This window comes from Canis lupus, chromosome 4 (assembly GCF_011100685.1).
Source record: "Canis lupus familiaris isolate Mischka breed German Shepherd chromosome 4, alternate assembly UU_Cfam_GSD_1.0, whole genome shotgun sequence".
NCBI lineage: Eukaryota > Metazoa > Chordata > Mammalia > Carnivora > Canidae > Canis > Canis lupus.
In genome coordinates this window covers 7,223,020-7,246,835 of record NC_049225.1, presented here as the reverse complement: position 1 = coordinate 7,246,835, position 23,816 = coordinate 7,223,020, and the positions used below count along the sequence as shown (strand labels likewise).

Below are 23,816 nucleotides of genomic sequence, written 5' to 3'. Positions count from 1 at the left end.
TTACTCTCAATTTTCCTCAGAGTTAGACCTGACCTCAAAATTGCAGGAGATCTGCATGGATAGAAACGTGGCCCAAACAAACAAACAAAAAAGTCTGTTTTCTTGCCATCATATGATCACGCTTCAGTGTTAAAAGTAATTGTGATAACGTAAGCCCGGAGAGCAAGATGCGCGGAGCAGCGAAAATTCCCAGAGCAACTGCTGCCCAGACCTGCAGGGGTCCCCCTTAAGTCTCGCGAGAGGACACGCATAGGCGCTGTGGTCCCCGTGACTCTCGCGAGAACCGGCTTCGGCTCCCCTTCCCCGAGCCGGCGGCAGCGTCTCCAGGGGCAACAGCAATGGCGGCCCCCACGTCCGAGCGGCTCTTCTCTCTGGAGCTGCTCGTAGACTGGGTGCGTCTTGAAGCCCGGCTGCCGCCGCCGCCGCCGCCGCCACCCGTCGTCGCGGTGGAGGGGGAGCAAGAGGAGGCCGAGGAGGAGGAGGAGGAGGAGGCACGGCCGCCACCGCCGTCGCGCGACCTGTGCCCCGCGGTGGCCTTCCGCCTGCTGGACTTCCCCACGCTGCTGGTTTACCCCCCGGAAGGCCCCGGCGCCCCAGCCCCGGAACCCCGGCCCGGCCTGGTCCGCTTCGGTCGCGGCAAGTCCTGCCTCTTCCGCCTGCACGCCGCCACCCTGCACCGCCTGCTCCTGCGGACCCCGCTCTACACCTTGCTGCTGCAGCTGCCCCCGGGGCGCCCGACTCCTGCCCCCCAGCTCCTGGGTGCCTGCAGCATCTCGCTGGCCGCCGCCGCCCACCAGGTCCTGGGGCCGGCCGCCTCTGGCTGCTCCCAGGGTCGCCGCGGAAGTTTCCCCCTGCGTGACCACGTTGGGCAGCGGGTTGGGGACATTGCTCTGGGCTACCGCTTGACTGACTTGGGAAGCAGCCTGCTGAGCCACCTTGAGAGGCCAGTCGCTTCCGCGGGAGGTGAGGTGGAGCGTGCAGAAGTCGCTTCCCAAGCCCCGCAGGAAACACAGCAACCCAAGTCAGAGCCCGGAACCAAGGATGCTGATAGGTTTCTCGCCAGTTTAAGAGTCCCAAAGGCACAGAAGGAGTTGAGGGAAATAGCTTTCCACCGTCAGACCAACTCCGGTAACAGAGTTTCTTCGGAGCATGGCAAAACCAGCTCTGTGTGTTCAAATTCTAGTGGGGTGAGGAGCGTCAGCCCCCCAGATCAGGAAGTCACAGAGTTGGACGTTGAAACCAACACATTTTGCCCCCCTCCTCTGTATTACACTCATTTGACGCCAGAAAAGATGCCTCCTGTACGGGGTACAATCACCATTAAGCCACAGATAAATGTACCTGAGGGATTGAATGGTATTTTTCTGGAGGAAAATCGTGCAACTGCCCCAACAGATACTGATTGTCTGAAACCTACTAAGTCTGGGACCCGGGAGAGTCCTCCAATGCTCATAAATACCCGCCATGTTCAGGATGTAGGAGCAAGTGATCAAACTGCAGATCATGCCCAAACTGAACAGAATAGAGTTGATACAATAAGGCAGCTGCCTTTGTTAAATGCTTTGTTGGTTGAGTTGTCTGTGTTACACAACCAACCTGTGGCAAGCCCTACTCAAATACATCCTCACCTAGCCTGGTTATATAGAACTGAGGATAAGAGGTCACCAGAATCTTCTACCAAATGCACATGTAAATCTGAATCTAAGGATAAGCTTTCAATGGGGGGAAATGAAAAGTCAGTGAATCTTCAGTATAAAAAGAACCAAGCTGAAAATCTCAAAAAAGGTAAATATTTTGAAGAGAACAGTGATAACCCTCCCAAAAGAGTTCCGAGGGGGAAGCTGCTCTATGGTTTAACAAAGACACTTAAACTACGTTTAAAGCAGACAAATCCTGATATGTTGGTAGTACATGAAAAAAGAGAACAGTATAGAAAAATGCAAGCACAGATGTTAGGTACAAAACTCAGAATTCCATCATCTAAAGTTAAAGCATTAAGCTTTGCCAAAGTACATCAGAAGCCACACCAACTACCTAAAGATAAGTGTTTGGAATTAGATGCATCTTTTGCTGAAAACAGTGATACCTCAAAGCAAATCAGTGGAGTTTTGGGTGACCCTAGCACAAGTCAAGAAACTAAACTGAAATGTGCAGCTGAAAAAACAGTAGATTGTAAACATAGAATAAGTAATGGTTTATTGAAAGAAATTGCGAGTCCTACAAATTCCATTGTTCTGGAAGGGCTTACTCCTGCAAGTATTTTGGAAGGAAAAATGGATATGAAAGTCCAGAGTCCACGTGTTTTCCAACAAGTTGCAGTTGTTGACAGAATTGTGGTAGATAAAGAAATAGAGAATAAACAGGTCAAAACCACTGATACTCTTACTGATAATATGAGTGAAAATAAACCAAGTAAAAATAGTTGCTCTGAAAGCATCTCAGAATTAAAGTATTCAGATGACTTCACCAGCCCTTGCTCTTCTGAAGATTTCTCTACCACTGAGGACACTAGCAGGATTTTACAAGCTCATGATAGCAGTCCAGAGGCAGAAAATCCAAAATATAATCGATGCACAAGTAAATCTAGTGAAACAATACTGTCCATAAGAAAAAACAGCAGTGAAAAGAGTTCTGTTCTTAGCCCACCTTTTTCAGCTGGATCACCAGTACACTCATCTAAAAGATCTCCTATTTCAAAGATTCAAGATAAAAGTTTGGAGGAAACATCGAGTATCTTTACCAGTGATTTATCTTTATTACATTGGACTGAGGAAAAAGAAAATCATATAGATCAAAATGGTATGCATAATTCTAAAGTTGTAAAGAGGGATCAGGACATGTCTATAAAACTTAAAACAAGAACTGGTGGCAAGTCTTCAGAAAAAAGCCAGTCACCTCGGACATCTCAAGTGAGTTCTTATCTGCCATCTAATTTGTCAGAACTAGAACTTAATGTTCTGGATAGCAGTACATCAGATCACTTTGAGGAAGAGGATGAAGTTGCTTCACTAAATATTTCCAAGCAATGCAGAGATATTTGTGAATTAGTGATAAATAAACTTCCAGGATATACAGTGTGAAAATATGTGCTTTTAAAAAGCATTTCATTTTCTATAACCTATGTGTACTGTTAAGTGAAAAAATTTTTAATAATTCTTTACATTATTTTAGTATATAAATTACATGAGTAATTCTTTTTTAAAAATACATTATTTTGATGTCTAGATGATACTCTGTTATACTGGACAATATTAATCATGAAATTACCTTATAATGTAGGTAAGATTTAGGTTGTTTATCTTATAAGAATAAAAATATCTTTCTAAACTATCTCAAAGTATCTATCTGAAAGTACCAGTCATCCTAAAGCTGACTCAGGCACACCATTAAAAAAAAAAGAAGGCTAATTAATAATTAGGATAACCTCAGATTTTAATAGGAATAAATCATTTAACAAATATAGAAGAACCTACTGTATAAGATGCCGAAAGGTACAAAAATATTTAAGATATAGCCCCTGTAGGTAGAGTTTACTGTTTTATACAGATTTTTTTTAGGGAAATCTTAGATACGTACACACCCCATATCCCCAGTAGGTGAAGTCCTTTTTCTATGTTGTCATTGTGCTCTATACTTCCAATCAGTGTATGTATGTTCTTTGTATCTAGCGCAGTCTGGCATGTGGGTGCGATAAAAGCATGTGTTGAAGGAATTAATAAAGGCCATGCATTTACACTAAGCTGATGGGAGGAACAAAATTAAGCAAACAAGTAGAAATCCTAAGAATAAGCAGCAGAAAATCCTTATTGGAAATATGGTTATTTGACTACAATATTTTTGTTTTGCTGTCTATAAATAGCCTGTAGGTGTTCTCTAAAGTTTTTGGGGAAGGAAGAGAAGGAAGTTAAAAGAGATGTCCTCCAGTTTCTTGTATAGAAATTCAATTTATTGTTGTCATTTCCGGTTTTTCCAAAATTGTTAAAAGTATGAAAGTTTGTCTTTAGAAATTCTAGTGATCATTTCTCTATAATTTTTTCCATAGATTTTGTACTTAAACCTTATTCTGTGTTCAAACATTTACATGTACTTTTTTCCGTTATATTTTAATTTTTACACTTTTTAATATGTTTGATATTTTTGGATGTATGAAGCGAAGACCTAATTTTCTTTCCTTTATGAATAATTAAATAACTAGGCATTATCTTTTGAATGATAATAATTGATAAAATTCAGTAAAATGGTAAAGAATGAGGATGTTATATTTTGAGAAACAATATGAATAAAAGAAATATGGGAATGAGCATAATGTATTCATGGGACTGAAAATATCTTGATTAGAATGGTAGATTCATGCTACAGAGTGGTAAAAATGAAATTTGTTGAGTAAGAAAAGTCCCAGATTATAGGGAGCCTAAAATGCCAAGAATAATAAAGTCCTAAGCAATAGAAACAATACGGTATTTTATTTTTTTAAATTTTTAAAAAGATTTTATTTATTTATTCATGAAAGACAGAGAGAAAGGCAGAGACCTAGGGAGAGGGAGAAGCAGGCTCCAGGCAAGGAGTCTGATGTGGGACTCAACCCTAAGATCATGCCCTGAGCCAGGGGCAGGCGCTCAACCACTGAGCCACCCAGGCGTCCCACAATACGGTATTTTAATTTATAAATGAGCACCAATACGTAGTCATGACATTTTGAATACTATAAATTATTGAAATAATTTATTGGAGGCAAAGAAATTATACCAGTGAAAGTTTTGAAATATGAAATGCTTTTTAATGGCTAATGGCTATGATGTTAATTTTTCAGTTAATATAAAACATCTAATATATCATCTCAGAAAATCAAAATAATTAGCTAGATATCAACTTGGTCTGTAAATTGTTAGCAATTTTTCATTACTATGGAAGAGACAAAAATATAAGCAATAATGTCAGAATCAGAGAAAGAATTCCTTAAAAACCAAGTTTTATTTGATTAGGAGCAAGTCATTGCTTATGATGAGAATAGATGAGAAAAATGATTCATTCAGTGTCTGAGGTGCAACAAAGACTAAGGCATTAATATTTTTCAAATTACAAAACTGAATAGCTGAACAAGGTTTCTTTGAGTTACTCCATCAATATCTATTTCTAGAATTGTGATGTTAGTTTTTATAGCTTAATTCTAGTGAAAAATACTTCTTTTGTGCATTTAGTACTTCCTGTTTACAACCTGTCTTCTTTTTTTTTTTTACAACCTATCTTCAAATTCTACCTCATGTTTTAATTCTACAAACTATGAACTTAGTTTTTAAAAGAATATCATAATAGATACTACTGCTAAAGTACCTTTATCCCCTGAATTGCTTAAAATCACTGAAACGTGAAATAGTATTTCAGGCTCATAAATAAAGGAGACTTGTCATTTAATTGTTTGTAAAACTAAGCTACTACAATCCAGCTTTTCTGAACTGCTCTGGGCAAAGCTGAATGGGAGAGGATCCAAGAAGCGGTGAGCAACAGAAATGTTAGGACCTACCTCTGTGTGGTATTAATACTTGCCCCTTAGGAGGTAGCTGACAGTGATGAAAGTCCTTTGAACTATTACCATGAGCAGATTGAAAAAGGGCTGTGCAGATGCGTACGATGTGTTGGTTTTTCCCTCCAGTTATATGCATGCTATCGATATCTTCAGTTGCAAAAGAACAATGATACTAAACTTTCTGTCTTGCACTTCTGGCTTTCTGTTGAGAACCACTCTTTCACTTCTCAATTTTTATTTTTCTGTTTGTAAAAGCAGCACATTTGTTAGGGAATTATATTTGGGAACCACACTTTTATTTGCTATAAACATAGAGTTAAAGATAGTAAGTTAAACTTAATTACACTGTTTTTGGCAATGCAAAGGAATTTCATAACAAAGCAACATATAAATAACATAAACAGTATTTACATTGGTATAATCAAAAACTGTCCTTGGGCCTAGAGATATAGTCATCCTTTAGGCTACTTATGTTTTAATTTGGTTTAAGATATCTGAAGTTGTACAGAATGACAATTTATGAGATAATGCTTGCTGGATCCTTCTCATTTTTAACCTAAAGCGGTGCAAGGAGAACATACTTGGTCAGGGACCAAAGCATTTTTACTATTTTTCTCCAGAAATTTTCCTGTCATGCTAGGAAATAACAAATTTCAGGATGAGCATCATTAGGTTGCAGTGCCAAGCCATAGTCATATCATTACTACCTTATTTTTCAAGTACTTCTTTTCTCTTATACTAATAATGCATATTAATTCTAGGAAAAATAGAAAATTCAGTTAAGAGTCTTTACTGTAAAATTGTGTATTAAGGGAAGGTAATAGTCCTTTCCTTCCAAAATCTCAATGAAATCATAGACGTAAAAATAAGAATGAGCCTAGAGTTCATCGCCCTGGAGAACAAGGAAAATGCTGGTGGCAGACAAAACAATTTGAGGAACTTCTGGAAGATACAGAGCAGGTGGATTATGTTGATGAAAAATGGGATTAGAAATCTACTCTTCACCATCGTACAATGAGGGGGCAGCTGGAGAAATGAGAAGATAGTGTTTGTTTTCTAAAGAACCTCCAATATACTTCAAGCTCAGTTAGCAGGCTATGGGACAACTTGGGGGCAGAACAGAACCCTGAGTATGATATGAGAAGCTAGAACCAAGATAAAGGTTATCTTCTGGAAAAGTTGTTGGGACCAAAGAGAGAAACTAGTATTTTTGCTCTTGACACCAAAAGATTTAAAAAAAAATTTTTTTTCATTTTACTGGAGTGGACCACTAACCCTAGTGGCAAATTAAAATGATGTAATCCTGGTCTTTGTAGATGGATGAGTGGTAATTTGCATCCTCAGTCATGTTATATGAATTCTTGGAGATTATTTCTTCATTATAGGATTGGTTTGAGGATTGAATCAAATTTACCTAGCATATGTGACAGTTGAATGTGCATGTGAGTGTTGGGGGGTAAATTTAGAATTACAGAGAATATACCACGGTTATCTGTATTTCTGCCCTAGGAGGACATATATATTTAATTAAAATCTCGGGAAATCAACTCTTCCTTCAAAATGTTTAAATGAATTTTCCATGAGATAGCAAAGCAAAGAGGCCCATGGAGACAAAGCAGGACAAAGGCTTTTGGCCAGGGAAAAAGACTTCAGGACAGAGCAGAGCCACAAAACTAAACAGAAGAAGGAACCCTCCTCAGAATATTAGGCAGTGGGGTATGTAGTTTTGTGCCTAGAATTAGGGGTGGTAAGAGAAGGGGATGGTGGAAGAAGAGTATGAAAAACTTCCTTCCTGTTCATTAAGAAAGGGAACTCTGAGCCAGGGCATAAATAAAGACAAATGTTCTGAAAATACTAAGAAAGCAAACCTAGATGGTCCTGACTACAGGAGGTTGCTTTTAAAACATCTTAAAAATTCTTTTTAATTTTTTTGTCTGGAAATTTGAAGTCTTCCCATACTAGATGCACAAAAAATATTTTCCCCTTTAAATGTCTTGGAAGTGAGGATGCAGTGAGTGGGGAAGAAGATTTGAGTAATTTGTCATAATAAAAGAATCAGAAGCTTTGAGAATGAGTAGGGAAAAGGTGAGAATTAGCTTTAGGACCTGATATTGTAACTGAATAGGAAAACCCTTGGTAACAGGAATCAAAAGGTTTAGGTTTTAATAAAGAATATTTGTGTTTGCTCAGGAACAGGCCAGGATAGGAGATCAGACAAGCTTCTGAGTAATAGTAGGAAAAAGTTAACAGCTGAGGCCATATATTGTAAAGAAAGAATGTGGAATGGAACAGGTCTGTGAGTCAGTAGATGAGTTAGTTACTGTAGGATCAGAAACCTACACTTGTAAGCTTGACTACTTAGAATATTATCAGTTTTGTTCTTTTATTTTTGTTTGTTTTCTTCTTGGTTTTAATATAGTTCTTTTGAAGGATCTTTTAGTTGAGACACAAGAGCAATAGGAAATGGATTGAGTTATGGCTCATAATTGAGCTGAAATCCTAATGGATGAGCAGGATACTCCCAGGGTCTACATACTGAAAGAAAGAAGATATGAGGGCCCTTAGACAGTCCCTCTTTTCTACCCCAAAATTTGTCCTTTAGCTATTTATTCTCTCCTGAAGACCTTAGAGGGTTTTTCTTTTTGATTTATTAAGGGAAACTGTTCAATTTCGGAGCTTACACCCAACAACTGCCTGGAGTACTGTATTTCATTACTTGTGATTTCAGTGTCAATCCTGTGGAGTGATTTGGGACTGAATTCTGGACTCAGAATGACATAAAACATAATGGATTGCTTTAGCTATGGAGGAACCTATTGTCAGAAGATTTGGTCCAAAGATGATTGCTTACATATCCAAAATTATTAAGAATGTTTCCAAGTACTTTGGGACAGCATTTGTTAACCTGAGGGAAAAGATGTTTCTAATATTCTGAAAAGAAAGTCTGAAGTATGAACATTGGCTTTTTGTTAGCAAAGTACTCCCTACCCCCGATATTCTCTGTAATAGCTGGAGGCCAAGTGTTTAAGAGGGCAGAACTTCTATTTTCAGATGGAACTTCCTTCCGTTCTAATGCTCCTTTTCTGGAATATGTGATTTCATGGTGCTCTCTTCTTATTTCACTGATCACAGCATGAGCTCATGCTGTCAATCTTTAAAAACCACTGTTAGAGGTAAGATTTTACTAAAATTATGGTCTAGCTTTTCACTAGAAAATAAATTTGGTCTTTTTAAAAAAAGTATTTTGGTTACATGGTCTCCATTGCCATTAACTTAATACTAATACTTCCTGACACCAAATAGCACTTTAAAGCTGATGAAGGACTTCCAGTATCTCCCATCATCTGCAGAAGAATGCTGTGAGGTAAGCATTAATATAAATAACCAAGGAAGCTGAGGTTGTTTTTCATATCTGTAGCCTTTCTTATTTCCATGGAAAAACTGAAAGGCTCTTGGTATAGATATTAGGAAGTTGATATTCCTTCATTATTTATATCATTTCCAGAATCAGAGTGATAGCAATACTCTACAAATAGATAAAAGTTTAATTTTGAACTTTATAAAACTGTGCTGTATTTCAACCCTCCCTATTATTTTGGTGTCTTCTGTTTTTATCTAACTCTGTTGTTTTTACTAAACCAGTTGTATGCTTTTCTGCATCAACAAGGAGGTGCCCATCTGTGTGCTAAGAATAAGATTATACTCTCAAGAAATCCAGGTGTGGTATTAAAAAGCAGCGGAAAGTGCTTATTGCAATTATTGTCAGAAAAGAAAACTTGAATTCACAGGAATTTTTAACTAGAAGAGATTTTACAAATCATTTAATTCAGCTCCTTCATATTATAGCTACGGAACATGGCCAAAAAATGGGAGTTTGCTAGTCTCTCACTCACTACTACAAGACTGTTTCCATTAGAAAATGCCATTTCATGTATCAAATTTGGAACATAGTAAACCCAAATAGTGTGTCTGGATGATATAACGCTTATATTGAAAACACTAACCAAGAACTCACTCAGAGATGTGGGAATTCATCCTCTTTGTCACAGAAAAGGCATTTATGTTTAGGACTAGGAGCGGGCACACCTTAGAGTCCTGGCCCTTCCGCTCACTCTCTATAACCTTGGGCAGGTCCTTTCAGGACTCAATTTTCACATCTGTACAATGAAGAAATTAACAGTATTTTTAAGATTATAAGGATTGAATGAGGAAATATTGTACCTAAGTGATTAGCATAATTCCTGATATTTATGAAGCTATATTATAGGCCATCATTATGTCTCAAAATCTGATGATATGCAGACTTTTTCCAGACTGGGCAGCTTATTGATAACACCAACCTTTACGTTTTTCCCTAAGCCAAAATTGTCTCATCCATGCTCAGAAGCACTTTATGTTTCGAATGCTTACCTTTCCACATTCTTGGACATATAGCTTCAGAATGAATCTTAATACCTGGAGAAGTCATTTTATATCACCCAAAACTTTACATTAGCTGCCAGAAGGCTGACATACATTTTTACTTTTATTTTTTTTGATATAAATTTTAAATATTTTTTAGTAACCACTAATTACTACTAATACAGTTATCTCTTAACTTTTTAGCTTGTTTCTAGTCTTTCTTTCTCTTCCTCTTTCCTCTACCCCTTTGCTCTCCCTCTCCTGACTCTCCCTCTCTCCCCTTACATTTTTTGTGTAGTATATGTCTTATGCAAAATTTTCTGAAGTATAATATTCATACATGTAAGTGCACAAATACAAGAGTGTGGCTCTATGAATTTCCCTAAGTAACATTTCTGTGTAACAGCTTCCAGGTCAAGAAATAAAACATTATCACAACTCTGTCAACCTCCTCAGGCTCCCTTCCAGCTGTTTTCCAACCATCACAAAGGGAAATTCTATCCTACAATCCAACACCGAGATTAGTTCCACAGGGCCATACCATGTGCACACGTCGGTGTCTGGTTTCTTTTGTTCAATCTTATGTTTGTGATCCACCTATATCATGCATAGAGTTGTAGTTTATCTCATTGTTTTCTGGCTTTTCATTGTGTTAATATTGCCCAATTTATTTTTCTATGCTACTGTCAATGAACATTTGGGTTATTTCTAGTATTTTGGTTTTAGGAATCATGCCATTGGCATAGGTGTTTATTTCTAACTACACATACACATTTCCATTGGTAACAATACAATTAATGGGCATTAATTTATATTGAACTTTAGTAGATTCTTCTAGATAGTTTAACAAAGTGGTTGTACCAACAGTATACATGTTTTTGGTGTTGTAAACTGTTTACTTTTTGGACGTAGAAAGGACATAGATATGAATCATCATGGTGAAAGTACAGCAGTAGTGACATTATCCAAAATGATTTTCTTAAGAATGTTCACTATCTTGTAGTATTAGTACAGGTGAGGTCCAGATAGGAGGTACATTCAAGATAAGGATATCTGAGGGTGAGACACAGTAGTATCAGTCACCCTGACTCATGGGTACCTCTGCTCTTACCAGAAACTGGACACCTGGCACCTGAGTCTTTCTAATTACAGTAAAGCATGAACCCACTGGCATCCTGAATTTAACCACTAATACACATGTCAATTCAATGCTATACTTCTTTCCTTGGTGAACTTTGCCATTAAACCTCACCTTCCATTCTCTGACCCATTGTTGGGCCCTTAAGTAAGAAATGAGGAATCCAATTAAGTTGTAGAAAAGAAGGGAGATCCTTGCCAGCTGTGATGGAAGCATCAGGTATGGCTCATTGGAAGTAGTATAGGTCAGAAGAGGTGTCCATGAAGCTGTACAATCTTAAGCAACTTCTATCATACAACCTTTTTGTGCTCAAGGCCCCACATTCAGGAGAGCCCTGCACTTGCTGTAATGCCCTGTTATCACTGTCTTGAAATTCTAAACCATTTTATCTTTGAATTTGTGTTTTGTAAACATACAAATTCAAGTCTGATGGGACAATGGAGCATGTGCTTGAGTAGAACAGATATGCACAATATGGAATTTATCATTCTCTGTTTTCCTGTTTCATACAGTGTTCATTCACGATACCCATGTGCGCAGAATTCCAATGGACTCACAGTGTGTGAGAGTTCCGTGAAACTCAAAACAGTGCCAGGTCCACGTGTTACATCTACACTGAGTAGATGGAGGTACCGATAACTCTGAGAGACCAGGTCTTCAGTTCAAACAAGAACTTGCTTCATACACAGAAAGAAGGTGGTAGGGCAGCCCCGGTGGCTCAGCAGTTTAGCGCAGCCTTCAGCCCAGGGCCTGATCCTGGAGATACCGGATCAAGTCCCACGTCAGGCTCCCTGCATGGAGCCTGCTTCTCCCTCTGCCTGTGTTTCTGCCTCTCTCTCTCTCTCTCTCTCTCTCTCTCTGTCTCTGTCTCTCATGAATAAATAAATAAAATCCTTTAAAAAAAAAAAAAGAAAGAAAGAAGGTGGTAGTGTTCTAAGAAATATGAATGATCAAGGAACCCCCTCATATCCTTTCTTACTCATGTTACTTCCCTGTGTTAGCCAACCAATTATACTGAAAATGAGGACATTAGAAAGGGAAAGGCAGAGCAACCCCAAGTTCCTTATCTTTGCAGTTATTCCTTAGTCATCAGTAGGCCAATGGCAGAGGGTGTTGGTAGAATGTACAGGTATCAAGAAGTGAATAGAACAGTTGAGTTAGTTTGGTTTTAGGGCCACTGCCCATGCACACATAACTATTACAAAATAACAATTGTATAATTCTGATGATTCCACATACAAGTAAATGTTCTTCTAGTACATTTAAAACTGATACTGCAGAATATAAAGATGAACAGTAAGATTTATGTTAATCATTTAAATTTTTAATTTTTCTTTACTTAGAAAAACACTTAATGGTGTGATACGCAGAATTTTAAGATGACTCCCGGTGACCTATGCCCTTGTATAACCCCTCCTGTTACATGTAGGTGGAACCTATAATCTGTTTCTAATAGAATATGGTGGGGGTGGAAAGGTTTGGCAGATGTAATCAAAGCCCCTACGGAGTTAACTTTAAGTTAATAAAAAGGGAGATTATCCTAGGTGAGCCATACCTATTCAGGTGAACCATTTAAAGGTGAGTTTGGAAGTGAGAATTCCGTCTCCTGCATGGCCTCTCGTGCCATGAATTATATAGCTGAAGAGAAATGTGTTCTGCCAACAGTGTGAGCTTGAAAGAGATCTCCAAACATCAGATGGGGCCCCAGCCCCACCCAACACTGAGATTGAAGCCTATGAAACCCTGGACAGAGGACCCAGCTTAACATTTCTGAAGTCCTAATCCACAATTACTATGGGATAATACACAGGTGTTGTTTTAAGTTGCTAAGTTTATGGTAATTAGCCATCCAGCAACAGAAAATTTATACAAAATGCCAATACAAAACACCATGATAAATCCAGAGTGACCCTGGAAGAAAGGAAAAAGCTCTATACTTTACACACTTTTTCCCTGTATTTTGAACAATGAGTCTTGCATTTTTATTTTTCACTGAGCCCCCCAAATTCTGTAGCTGGCTCTGGCTGTTACTCTAAGCTGGAAGAAGGCAATCTGATTGCCTGTAGGCTTTCCACTGTATTACCTAAGTGCACATAGTATTTGGCACAACCTTTTTGGCCATGGTTGATGTGTATCATACTTGAGAATACTGTGTTGAAGGCTATACATTTCTTCTGTAGAATACAAACATTATCTTTTAAAATTTAATTTTACAGTCTGAACTAAAATGCCTACATTTCACACTAATGACAAATTTGGTCTCTAAAACTTTCGTACAGAATTACTCAGAGCAATTCTCTGGAGGTAGAATCGATGTAATTCTGCATATAATATTTTCAGTGCATAACATAAAATTATTGAACAATACCTAACCATTTATGAACTGTTCCTATTTATTCTTGTCAGTTACAATGATTTCTATGGACTTGTTTTTTAAGACCAACTCTTTCCACAATGCTTTGTTAGCACCAGTTGCAGACTTTTAGAGTATCATGTCCTCAAAATGGTTTGTCTTGCAGATGTTTTGGGATATGTATATGTAACCAGTGTGACCCACTTCCCTAGTTTGGGGTACAAATTCTTCTTCTACATTCCAATACATTGGTGCCAGCTCCACACATTCATGTTAGCAGGAAATCCAGCATCTGACTTTTAAAACCATCACTCCAAATGTCCAAGTTCTGAGAAGCTTACTTGGTCTTGCTTAAGTGGCCTTTCCTGCTTATAGATGCCAGGCCATATGACTTGCCAAGTTGGCCTTGATGTTCAGCTTCTGTGGCTCCCATTTGTGTGGCAGTGTTGTATCTGAAGTCCATCCCTCCCTGGTCCTGATTCCAGCACAGTTCATGAGGGTACAGGTTATTCTGGTTCTTACTCATAAGTTCACATTCACAAGGTGGCTGAATCTGGAGTTGTCTTAAATCCCTTAAATCCCTTGTGATGATCTAAGAGCAAGGATCACAAAGACAGGCTCTTATTTTTCCCATTGACTTTGGGGTCTTTAGGATCCTTTCTTGTGAGAGAACGTGGACAGATACTATCCTAAAAACATCAGAATGCTTAATCATTTCAGGCATCTAAAAAAGAGGAATCATGGGCTTGATCCTGTTCTTCTCTGAAGCCTATTTGAGCCATGGCAAATTTATTGACCTTCTCAATCTCCATCAAATCACAAGAAGGTTCTGATCCTTAAGGCCAATGTTTTAAAAGACCAATTATTGTATATTTTACTTACATTTACAAAACTAAGTGGGATCTTCATAATCTCAGGACAAGAGTCCAAGAACTTCCCTAATGAGTTCTCTGTGTCCCGTTATGGAAAAGTAGTTGGCAGTGCTGGATAACTAAACCTAACTTTACCTGTGCTGGGCATCTTCTCCTGTTGAGTGTTGAGACTATCTTATTCAGTCTTGTTTTTCTTCCTCATCCCTCACCAGGAACCTACCCTCATGCCTTTCATAAAGTACATGCTGAATGGATGTTGTGGAATTGAATAGAAACAATAATCAAAGCCAGCAACTATTCATAGTTTAAAAAGTCAGGTGGTCTATACTTTGCTTTGCTGCTTAGCCAGGAGCTACTCTGCCACCCAAAGAATTTGGGGGCTAGGGCAGTGGGAATGGTGATCCATGAAACTCACTTACTTGGCAACCTGCTGTCCTAAGGAATAAACCAAGACCAAAACTCTTTGATTCCGCCAACTAATTCTTCAAGCTCATAATCTCTAGGTCCACTTGGGTTAAGAATAGAGATGAGCACAGACCAGGAAAATACCTCTACCCATTCTTGATGTCACCTCTGTTCTCCGAGTTCATTCTAGAGATCAGTTACGCAAGCCGACTCCCCAGAAGCCTGCGCGCACTTTTGCAGCGGATGTTTTCCTGGCCGACAGCTCTTTCAACATATGGTACCTCCTAAGAAGCACCAGAAGATTGAAATATTCTGATCTCCATGCTTCGACTGCATTTCTCGAAATAGCTTGGTTATAAAACTCACAACAAATAAAACTTCCTTTAACACTCCCAGGGTGTTAGGAAGAGCTAGACTGTGGTGTGTATTTAGACCACTTTGTACCTGGATTTAAATTTTTAACATTCCCTTTATAGGCAACCAGTTTCATTGTGTGCATTTTAAAGAACAGGAGTGTAAATGAATATGTTTGATCTCAAATCTCTAGACCTGTTCACTTGTTTTTATCATGTAATATTTTAAACATTCAGAAGAATAAAAAAAAAAAATACAAGGAAGTCCTGGGTATACATCTCCCAGATTTAAACCAGGGCTGGTCTTGTGCTATGCTCTGGTCTCTCCCTCTCTGACAGACCCACTCTTCCTCTCCCTGTCCTACTCCCTCCTTCAAGAACAGAACATGCAGATACAACAGAAAACCCCTTTGTTTCATCTCCCCATTTCTTTCCCTCTCTTCCAGGGATAACCATTACTCTGGGGTTATTGTATTCCCTTCCCATTCGCATTGGGGGACATGTAAGCTGCTTCTGGATTTTTCTTATTACCAGAAATGCTGCAATTAATACTCTTCTTGTCCCTCTTTGCACATGTGCTTAAATTTCCTTAAGATTTTACACCTAGAGTTGGATTTGCCAGGTTCGACTATAATAACACATCTTCAGCGCTGCCAAATCTCTCTTCAGAGTAGTTGAACCAATTTACTGTGCTACCAGCAGCATGAGAATTCTTGTTTCTTCATATTCTACCACAAAAGTTGGTAAATACTAGACATTTTATTTTTTGCTGCTAAATTTACCTACTGTAGCATCACAATAAGTACAGATACCTAGAAAGGCCAGTCCACTCCCTTCTTCTTCATTGATATTGTCTAAGCCAGCAATTCTCAAACTTTTTTTGTCCCAGGAACCCATCACACTCTTAGAAATTATTGAGTACTCCAAAGAACTTTTGTTTTTGTGGATTTTTTCCATCTATATTTACGTGAGAAGTTTTGAAATGGTTAGTTATGAATTCATTTAGAAGTGACATTAGTAAACCTTATTACATGTGAACACGAATAACATTTTTTTAATAAAAAATAAATAACCTTCCAAAACAAAAAGATGAGAAGAATGGCAATATTTTATACTTTTGCAATCTTTTTAATGTCTGGCTTAATAGAAGACAGATTCTCATATCTACTTCTGCATTCACCCTATTGTGATATTTATTACCTGCCACATAGCCTCTGGAAAACTCAATGGCACACTAGTGAGAAAATGAGAATGAAAAAGGAAAATAGTTTCAGCATTTTTATGAAAATAGTTTTGACCTCATGGACCACCTCCAGTACCCAAAGATTCACACTTTGAAAATGCTCTTCTAGGCTATCCTTGGTCCTCTTACTTAAGAAATTTAGGACCAGCTTATGGAGTTCCAGAAAATAGGCAGAAAATGTTATTTATATTGCATGGAATTTACAGATTAATTTGCTAGAATTGACATATTTATGATATTGGGTACCCATAGACACTTAGATCATCTATAACTTTAAGACCTTTCCAATGTCCTTCAATAGTGATTTAACATTTTTGTCTTATATTTGTACATTGTTTTAATTAATTAATTACACATTGTGTTTAATTCACCATTTTTAATGGACACTTTTAAACACATATTTTTGGGCACCTGGGTGGCTGAGTTGGTTAAGCTTCTGATTTCTGATTTTGGCCCAGATCATGATCTCATGGTTGTGGGATCAGCTCTGTGTTGGGCCCCATGCTCAGTGGGGAGTCTACTTGAGATCCTCTCTCTGCCTCCACCTCCTGCTCATGCTCTCTCTCAAATAAATAAATAAATCTTTAAAAAAACACATATTTTCAAATTGGCTAGTTGCTGGTGTATAATTGGAATGGTATTGATTGTTGTGCATTAATGTTCATTCCAGCAATCTTCCTAAACTACTACTCTTCTCCTCCTCCCCTCCCCCTCCCCCCTCCTCCTCCCTTTTCTTCTTCTTCTTCTTCTTCTTCTTCTTCTTCTTCTTCTTCTGTGCCCTATGGGGCTTCAGGTTTTCTTGTTTCTTTTATGCAGACAATCACACTGATCTAGTAATAACAGCAATTTTGAAGCTCTTATCCCTCTTGGAGGGTGCAAGGAAAGATAGTAAATTGTGTTGGCAAGGACATCTTCTTGTCCAACATATGTCAAGAGCTGAGCTGAACTACAGGGCAGTTAAAACAGGACAAAATTAGAGTAACGCTATAGTCACACCTATAGTATAAGTGAAAATCTAAACAGGAAAAGAGGCTGGCTCCTCCAGTGTTTAATTTCTCCCCATAAAATGGCACTAGGTTTTGCTCAGATGTATCAGCACAGACAGGGAAGCATTCCATCTCCTTGGAAGCCTCTCCCCTACAAAAGGCTCCTGCCACCTATGGACCTAGGATGGTCAGGGGGAGGGAGACAGGAGGGGCTTGGATAGTCCTGAATGCTGAGTCGGAGTGGAGAGAAGTATCTGAATTCACCACCCCTACACAAGGGTGGTCTTGGCTGAGGCACCTGAGAAGGCCTGCACAGAGGGCCGCCCAGTAAGGTAGCCTCTCAATGGAAGCAGTAAGGATAGAAATGGAGATGTGCATTAAAGTACTGAGGCAGAGTCTAGAGCTGAGCGCTTGACAGCAGGTCCTCCTTGTTGACTGTTCACCAAGTCTGCTGTGACAGCCTTCTCCCATGAATCCTGCCACATGAAGTCCTGGTGATTACTACTGGTAGAGCCTGAAAAGTCATACCTATTCTGGCCTAGAGCTGGATTCCCCAATGTTAAATGAAGCAGTGTAATGGGCAGCCTTCTCTTATTCCTGACTTTAGAAGAATGTTCCAGTGTTTAGGTGCTTGATAGGTACATTTTGGAAAGAGGTTCCCTTTAATACTTAAATTATGGGATTTAATACTTTAATACTTTATTTAATACCTTATTATGGGATTTTGTCTTGAATTTTATCAAACACTTTTCTGTGTCTATAAGCTAACCATATATGCTTTCTATTCTCTAATCTAGTGGTGAATTAAAGAAGAGAGTTTTCCAAGGTTGAATCACCCTTGCTTTCCTTTCTTGGTCTTGATGCATTCTATTGCATATATATTATTGTATTTCACTTGCTGATAGTTTATTTATAAATTTCCCTTTCTTGTACTGTCTTTATTTTTCATATCAAGATTATAACAGCCTTGAAAAATAAATCATGTAACCTCTCATTTCTGTTCTCTGGATTGGTTTGGATGAAGTAAGAGTGGTCTGAACTTTAAGGGTTGGTATAGCTTGCATGCAAAATTTTTTAGGACTGCTGTTCCTTGTGGGAGAATTTGTTGCTTAGATTGTGTTGGGGACCTAGTTTTATGTGATTAAAAATGCCAAATGGATTGTTATTTCCTAAAGGTTTAAAAATGTAGTGTACTACTGCTATAAAATGTGCAAAAACTGACTAAAGCTTGTCATACAAGTTTGAAAAGTAACAAAGATGTTGAGTTTTCCCTGACTCCAATAAGACTTATTTTTGTGTTCATCCTACTGCCTTCCCAGTTGCATACAACATGTTTGCCCACATACTTTTCCTTCTTTCTCAGTTCCTTGACATCACATTCTTTCGGTTTTTCCCTCCCTTTCTAGACTCTCAGAACCAATCTTTTCTTTTCTTTTACTCTGCATCTGCATACTGGACTCCCCAGCCCTCACCCTGCCCTTCCTTTTAATCCCACCTTAACTTCTGGTCTACATTATGTCATTTTTCTAATTATTTCTGAAACCACCTAGATGGTGATTTCAAACACCCTGTTTGAATCTCCTGCACAAATCTCACTTCTGAGTTCCAGTCTCAGAAGAGTCTTCTATACCTAATAGGTACAAAACTTGACTTTTGATTCTCACTTCCCGAAACAGTCCCCATATTAGTTTTTTGTGTTGTACTTTCATACTGACTCTACCTTTCCCCACCCCACTCTGCCACCTTTATGGAGTGCAGCCATGGGCAAGCTGTGGATTCTGGCTTCTGTTTTAGGTTTGTTGGCAGAGTCGCCAGCAGGAGATTGGATAGCTCCCTGAGTCCCTTCCTGCCTGCCTTTGGCAGGGTTGGTAGAGGCTGCATTCCAGTATAGGAAGAAGGTCACAGTTTCCATGGGACACTCTTCTATAGCTGTAGCTATGACTACTATGTTCTCTCTGAGTTCCAGGAACTGGTCACTCACTCTCCTTGTTCTTTCCAGGCCCGGGGATGGTACAAGCTCCTTGCATTATTAGTCCTGAGGTCCTTCACCATCCCTTGTCAGGCTCCCTTAACTCTGTTACATTTTCATCAATAATTCTTCCATTAAACATTTCTCGATTACCTTATTGGAGGGGACAACTTATTTCCTGCCAAGATTCCAACTGATGTGACTTCCTAGCCACAGGACATTGCCACCACCTCTCTGGCACCCTCTGGTTACCTTCCACATCCAACCCGTTATCCAACCATGTTGTTGCTACTTTCTACTTACACCTTAAAATTAGACATATCTCTTCTTGCCATGGCTAACTGGTAGCTTCTTTGCTGGTCTTTCCATTTTTACTCTTGCCTCTCTTTCAATCTACTCACTGTGGGGCAGACAAAACCCCTTCTTAAAAATAAAAGTCAGATCATATTTCTTCACTGCTTACAATTCATTAATGGTGTTCTTAGAATTTGTGTAAAATCCAAATTCCTCATCACAAACCTACCAGGCATTGTATGATTGGTTCCCTATTGACCTACCCAAAGTCATCTCATACCTACCCCTCCAACTTGCCCTTTGATGCCCCAGGCACACTGTCCTCCCTATTGTTCCTTAAACACGGTGAACTCATTCATACCTCAGGACCTTTGTTTATACTTTTCCCTTCATAGGAAATTCTTGATTCCCTGCATAGAACACTTATTACTCTGCTCTTCACATGTGCCTTCTGATGCTTCAGGTTTTGGTTTAAATGTCACGTCCTCAGAGAGGTCCCATGACAACCTAATCAAGGTATATTGCCTGATCTCACCTTGCCCATGCCTCATTTTGTCCTATCATTATACCTTGTTGACTCCTTTAGAGTTTATAATAAGATATAATTATGTAGATTGGTACATTTTTTCTTTTTGGTTTTCTTTATTTTCTATTTATTTCTATGTATTTTCTGTCTTTTCACTAGACTGTAAATTTTTTGATGACAGAGGCTTATGACTATTTTGTTTACCACTATATATACCCAGCTTTAAAAATAACTCCTTATATTCTGGCATACGATTGTGTTCAATAAATATTTGTTCAATGCATAGATACTTGAATATTCATGAAGTAGGGTGTTTTCTGAAGAGGTTCACAAGAAATGGCATTGGAAACTGAGGAGATGAATTTTCTTATCAAAGAGAAGGAAAGAGAGAGACATCATATACATCTCTTCTCCTCCTTGCCCCAGGGAATGATAAGCATTTGGATGTTCTTAGCCTATTGAGGATCCAGAAAAACCACTTAGCTGCGGAGAATAATTCAGTTACACAATGGAGATTAAAGTTTCAGCATTGGGGAGTAATTACAAGGATATTTTCCATTATATATGCTCTAGAAAAAAAAAAAAAGAAATAAAGGAATACATGAAACCCAATGGAAAAGCATTTCAAATGGCAACCAAACTATTACCTCTGTTGCAATTACAGGAAAATTGTTTGAAAGTCTCAGATGTTTGGTCTAAGTCCTTAAGACTACTCACTTAATAATGTGGTTGGAAACTTGAGAATCAAAAGAACCCTGGATTGAGCAGAAATATTTTAAACCATTGTGTTAATACTAGAACCATGAAATGAAGCTATGACGTCTGGCTAATTATCCAGAGTACCAATGTTTCCTCCTCTGAGATGTATTTGTTATTTGTACAACTCACCTACCATTGAGTATTGTTAATCTTCCATTGCAACTATTTTTTTACGTACCTGTGGTTTATTCTTAACTTTATGTGATAAATATTGTGGCTAGAGATGTGTTTTAAGCTTCTTTGCACTGTCTAAATAATCTAGAGGGCTGTAGTGAACATCTATTAGTCTTGCTACTCAGAATCTGTTCACTTTTCTTTGGATACAATATTTACTTTCCTCTAGAGAAACCCTTCTACCTCTGCTCTTGACCAATGTGATATGATGAGCTTAACCCCACTGCTAGTTTAAAACAACAAGCATATTTCCTCTTCCAGGCAGCAGTAATTGGTTGAACACATGATTCCGCATCAGGAAATGTTTTAAAACTGTTCTGAAAGAAACGCTTTTTCCCACTGGGTCTAAATGAAGTATACTGGAAGCCATCTTGGAAGCAGTCGTTAGAGAGAGACTGACTGGACGTGAAGCCAACACTAGGAAATGGAAACAAGGAAACTCAGTCCTGGTCAAGTTTGACTCCTGTGTCATACATCTGAAAAGAGTTAATTTTGTACTCTTACATTATATAAGCAAGTAAATTAGCTTTTAAAAAATAAAGACCTTTGGATTGTTTATTCTGTCCATTGCAACCAAAATAATTCTTGTATATAGTAGGCACTTCATTATTGTTTTTGATTAATTTTAACCAGTTCTGTCTTCATTTCCAGGTCTATTACAAAAATCTAAAAAGTTTCTCTTGATTTGATTAAAATGGAAAAATAAACATTTGCCACAATAAATGTGCCTTAATTCTTCTGGGACAATCTTCTCTATTTGAAATACACAAAATTATTTATTAATATATTGCTTTGTCCTTTATGTTTTCATGATGTCTGAAAAATTTTCCCTCTGATATTTCTGGGGGGGGGGGGAAGTAAACCTCTAAATTTGATACTTGTTTAAAATTGAAACATATTTCTTTATTCAGAAGAATGTTCTACTTTGAAAAATTAAAAATGTGTTTCTTTGTTTTTTTGTCACCAACTGTTTCTCATCAAATAGGTCAATTGAGTTTGATACTGTAACTTATGAAGGAGTGTAAAGCTAGTTAAGAACTGGAGTTGATTTCTCAGAATTTAGAATTTATGAATACTTTTGTTTTGAGTCTAGCGATTCAGATGTGTCAATGGAAAAAGAAAATCATATGTAATCTCATTCCCAGAGATAATCACTGATATTTTGACACATCTTTTTATACAATTTCTATATGTAGAGATTTTTCATTAAATAATGAAAAAGGAATAGTCCTATTTATACTCTCTATATGCTTTGTAAACTTAATAATAACAATAAATGATGTGACAGTCTTTCCATGTCAATATACATATTCTATTGTGTGGATATACCATATCTTTTTAAAACATCTCCTTTGTAAAAAAAAAAAAAATTGTTTAATTCCCTGACTTTATCTACTTCTTATAATGAGGCTGATAAATCATCATACTTTACATAATTTTTTAAGAATAAAATCCACTGATGTTCTTGGGTGGCTTTGTTGGTTAAGCATTAGGCTCTTGATTTGGGCTCAAGTCATGATCTCAGAGTTGTGAGATCGAGCCCTGTATTGGGCTCTGCACTTGACGTGGAGCCTGCTTGAGATTCTCTCTCTCCTTCTCCCTCTACACCCCCCAAAAAGAATAAAATCCAAAGAGTAATAACTGGCATATTTTAAAATTTAGTACATATTTCCAAGTTGCCTTTCAAAAGGTTGTAAAATTCAGCCTTCTATGTAAGCAAAAATCCTATATATGAACATTCTTATTTAATTTCATCCATATCATAAGTGATAAATGGTCATACTTTGCTGTTTTAGCTTGAATTTCTTTCATAGCTATGGAATGCAACTTTTTAAAAATGGGTGAACTATCAGTTTTTCATTGCTGTGTAAAAAAAGCACCTACAACTTTGAGGCAATGATTCACTATTGCTCCCTATTCTAGCTACAGGTGGGTGGTTGTGACTTTGCTGTGTTGCTGTGCTCACTCATGAATTGCTTCTGGGGTGTACTGTCCCTCAGCTGGGGTGTCTTGGCTCTTTTCCACATGCTCTTCCAACATTCAGCAGGAGAGCCACCTGCTGCACCAAGCTCATTTATACCCTAGAGGCAAGGATCTAAGAGAAGGAAGAGAATTATGCAGTCTCTTGATACTAGACTTGGGATTGGCACAATGTCAATATATCTTCTCCATTCTGTTGGTCAAAGCAAGTCACAAGGTCTCCTAAGATATAAGCAGTGGGCAAAGAGATGTAGACACTTATGCAAGGAGCTACAGATTCATATTGCACAAGAGGGTGGGCACAGGGAAAGAATAATTGGTGTTTTTTGTTGTTTTTTTTTTTTTACACACTGTACATGCTGTCTTTATATCCATACATAATAAGGAGAACAAAACTTCTACTTAGCTCTTTTGAAACAAATTTATATTTTGAAAAGTACTCAAAGTTTTTCACAATGTAAAGGGTACATGATGACAGATTTCTTTCTCTGTTTCTTGGGTTAATTAAAGCATCATGTAATGTATTCTATTAAGCTGTATCCTTTTTCTGCAACACCAGGTTCATTCCAGGTTAAATGAAGTATAGGTTTTCTAAATCAGTTTTTGCTTAAGCTTGCTAAAATCAATCCATTAGCTCTGAATTCCTTTCTACACACCCTTTGAAATTTAGAATTATTGAAAGAAGTAATTTTTCCATTCAGATGCACTTTGCTTATTTTCCAGGTTCTGATAACAATATACTGCCCAGTGGAAAAAAGTTTCTCCTTGAAATGAATTTTCCTGGCACTATGTTTAGGAAATGTCCTTTAAAATATTTCCCGGAACATATTTCTAGTGCT

The 23,816-nt window shown here is 38.1% G+C and overlaps 1 protein-coding gene and 2 long non-coding RNA genes across 4 annotated transcripts; 2 read left to right on the top strand and 1 right to left on the bottom strand.

Annotated features, from left to right (window-relative positions):
• Positions 1-296: 296 nt before the first annotated feature.
• On the top strand, positions 297-4,303 carry MAP10 (microtubule associated protein 10). The gene has a single exon (XM_038533896.1). It carries the CDS (start codon positions 339-341, stop codon positions 3,078-3,080), a length of 2,742 nt encoding a protein of 913 aa, XP_038389824.1. The 5' UTR covers positions 297-338; the 3' UTR covers positions 3,081-4,303.
• A 937-nt stretch (positions 4,304-5,240) lies between these two features.
• Positions 5,241-19,696, bottom strand: LOC111095436. Its single transcript, XR_005357788.1, has 3 exons — positions 19,548-19,696; positions 9,540-9,681; positions 5,241-5,766 (listed from the first exon to the last, which is right to left on the bottom strand). It is a non-coding gene; the product is annotated as an uncharacterized LOC111095436 (long non-coding RNA).
• On the top strand, positions 19,086-21,553 carry LOC111095435. Of its 2 annotated transcripts, XR_005357787.1 has the most exons (3): positions 19,086-19,285; positions 19,934-20,054; positions 21,259-21,553. It is a non-coding gene; the product is annotated as an uncharacterized LOC111095435 (long non-coding RNA). The 2 variants fall into 2 exon arrangements; XR_005357786.1 differs by lacking the exon at positions 19,086-19,285 and having other exon boundaries at positions 19,309-20,054.
• The last annotated feature ends 2,263 nt before the right edge of the window (positions 21,554-23,816 follow it).

Bases quoted from the DNA above. Each gene is read 5' to 3' on its own strand.
- MAP10 (XM_038533896.1), top strand. From the start codon at position 339: ATGGCGGCCCCCACGTCCGAGCGGCTCTTCTCTCTGGAGCTGCTCGTA.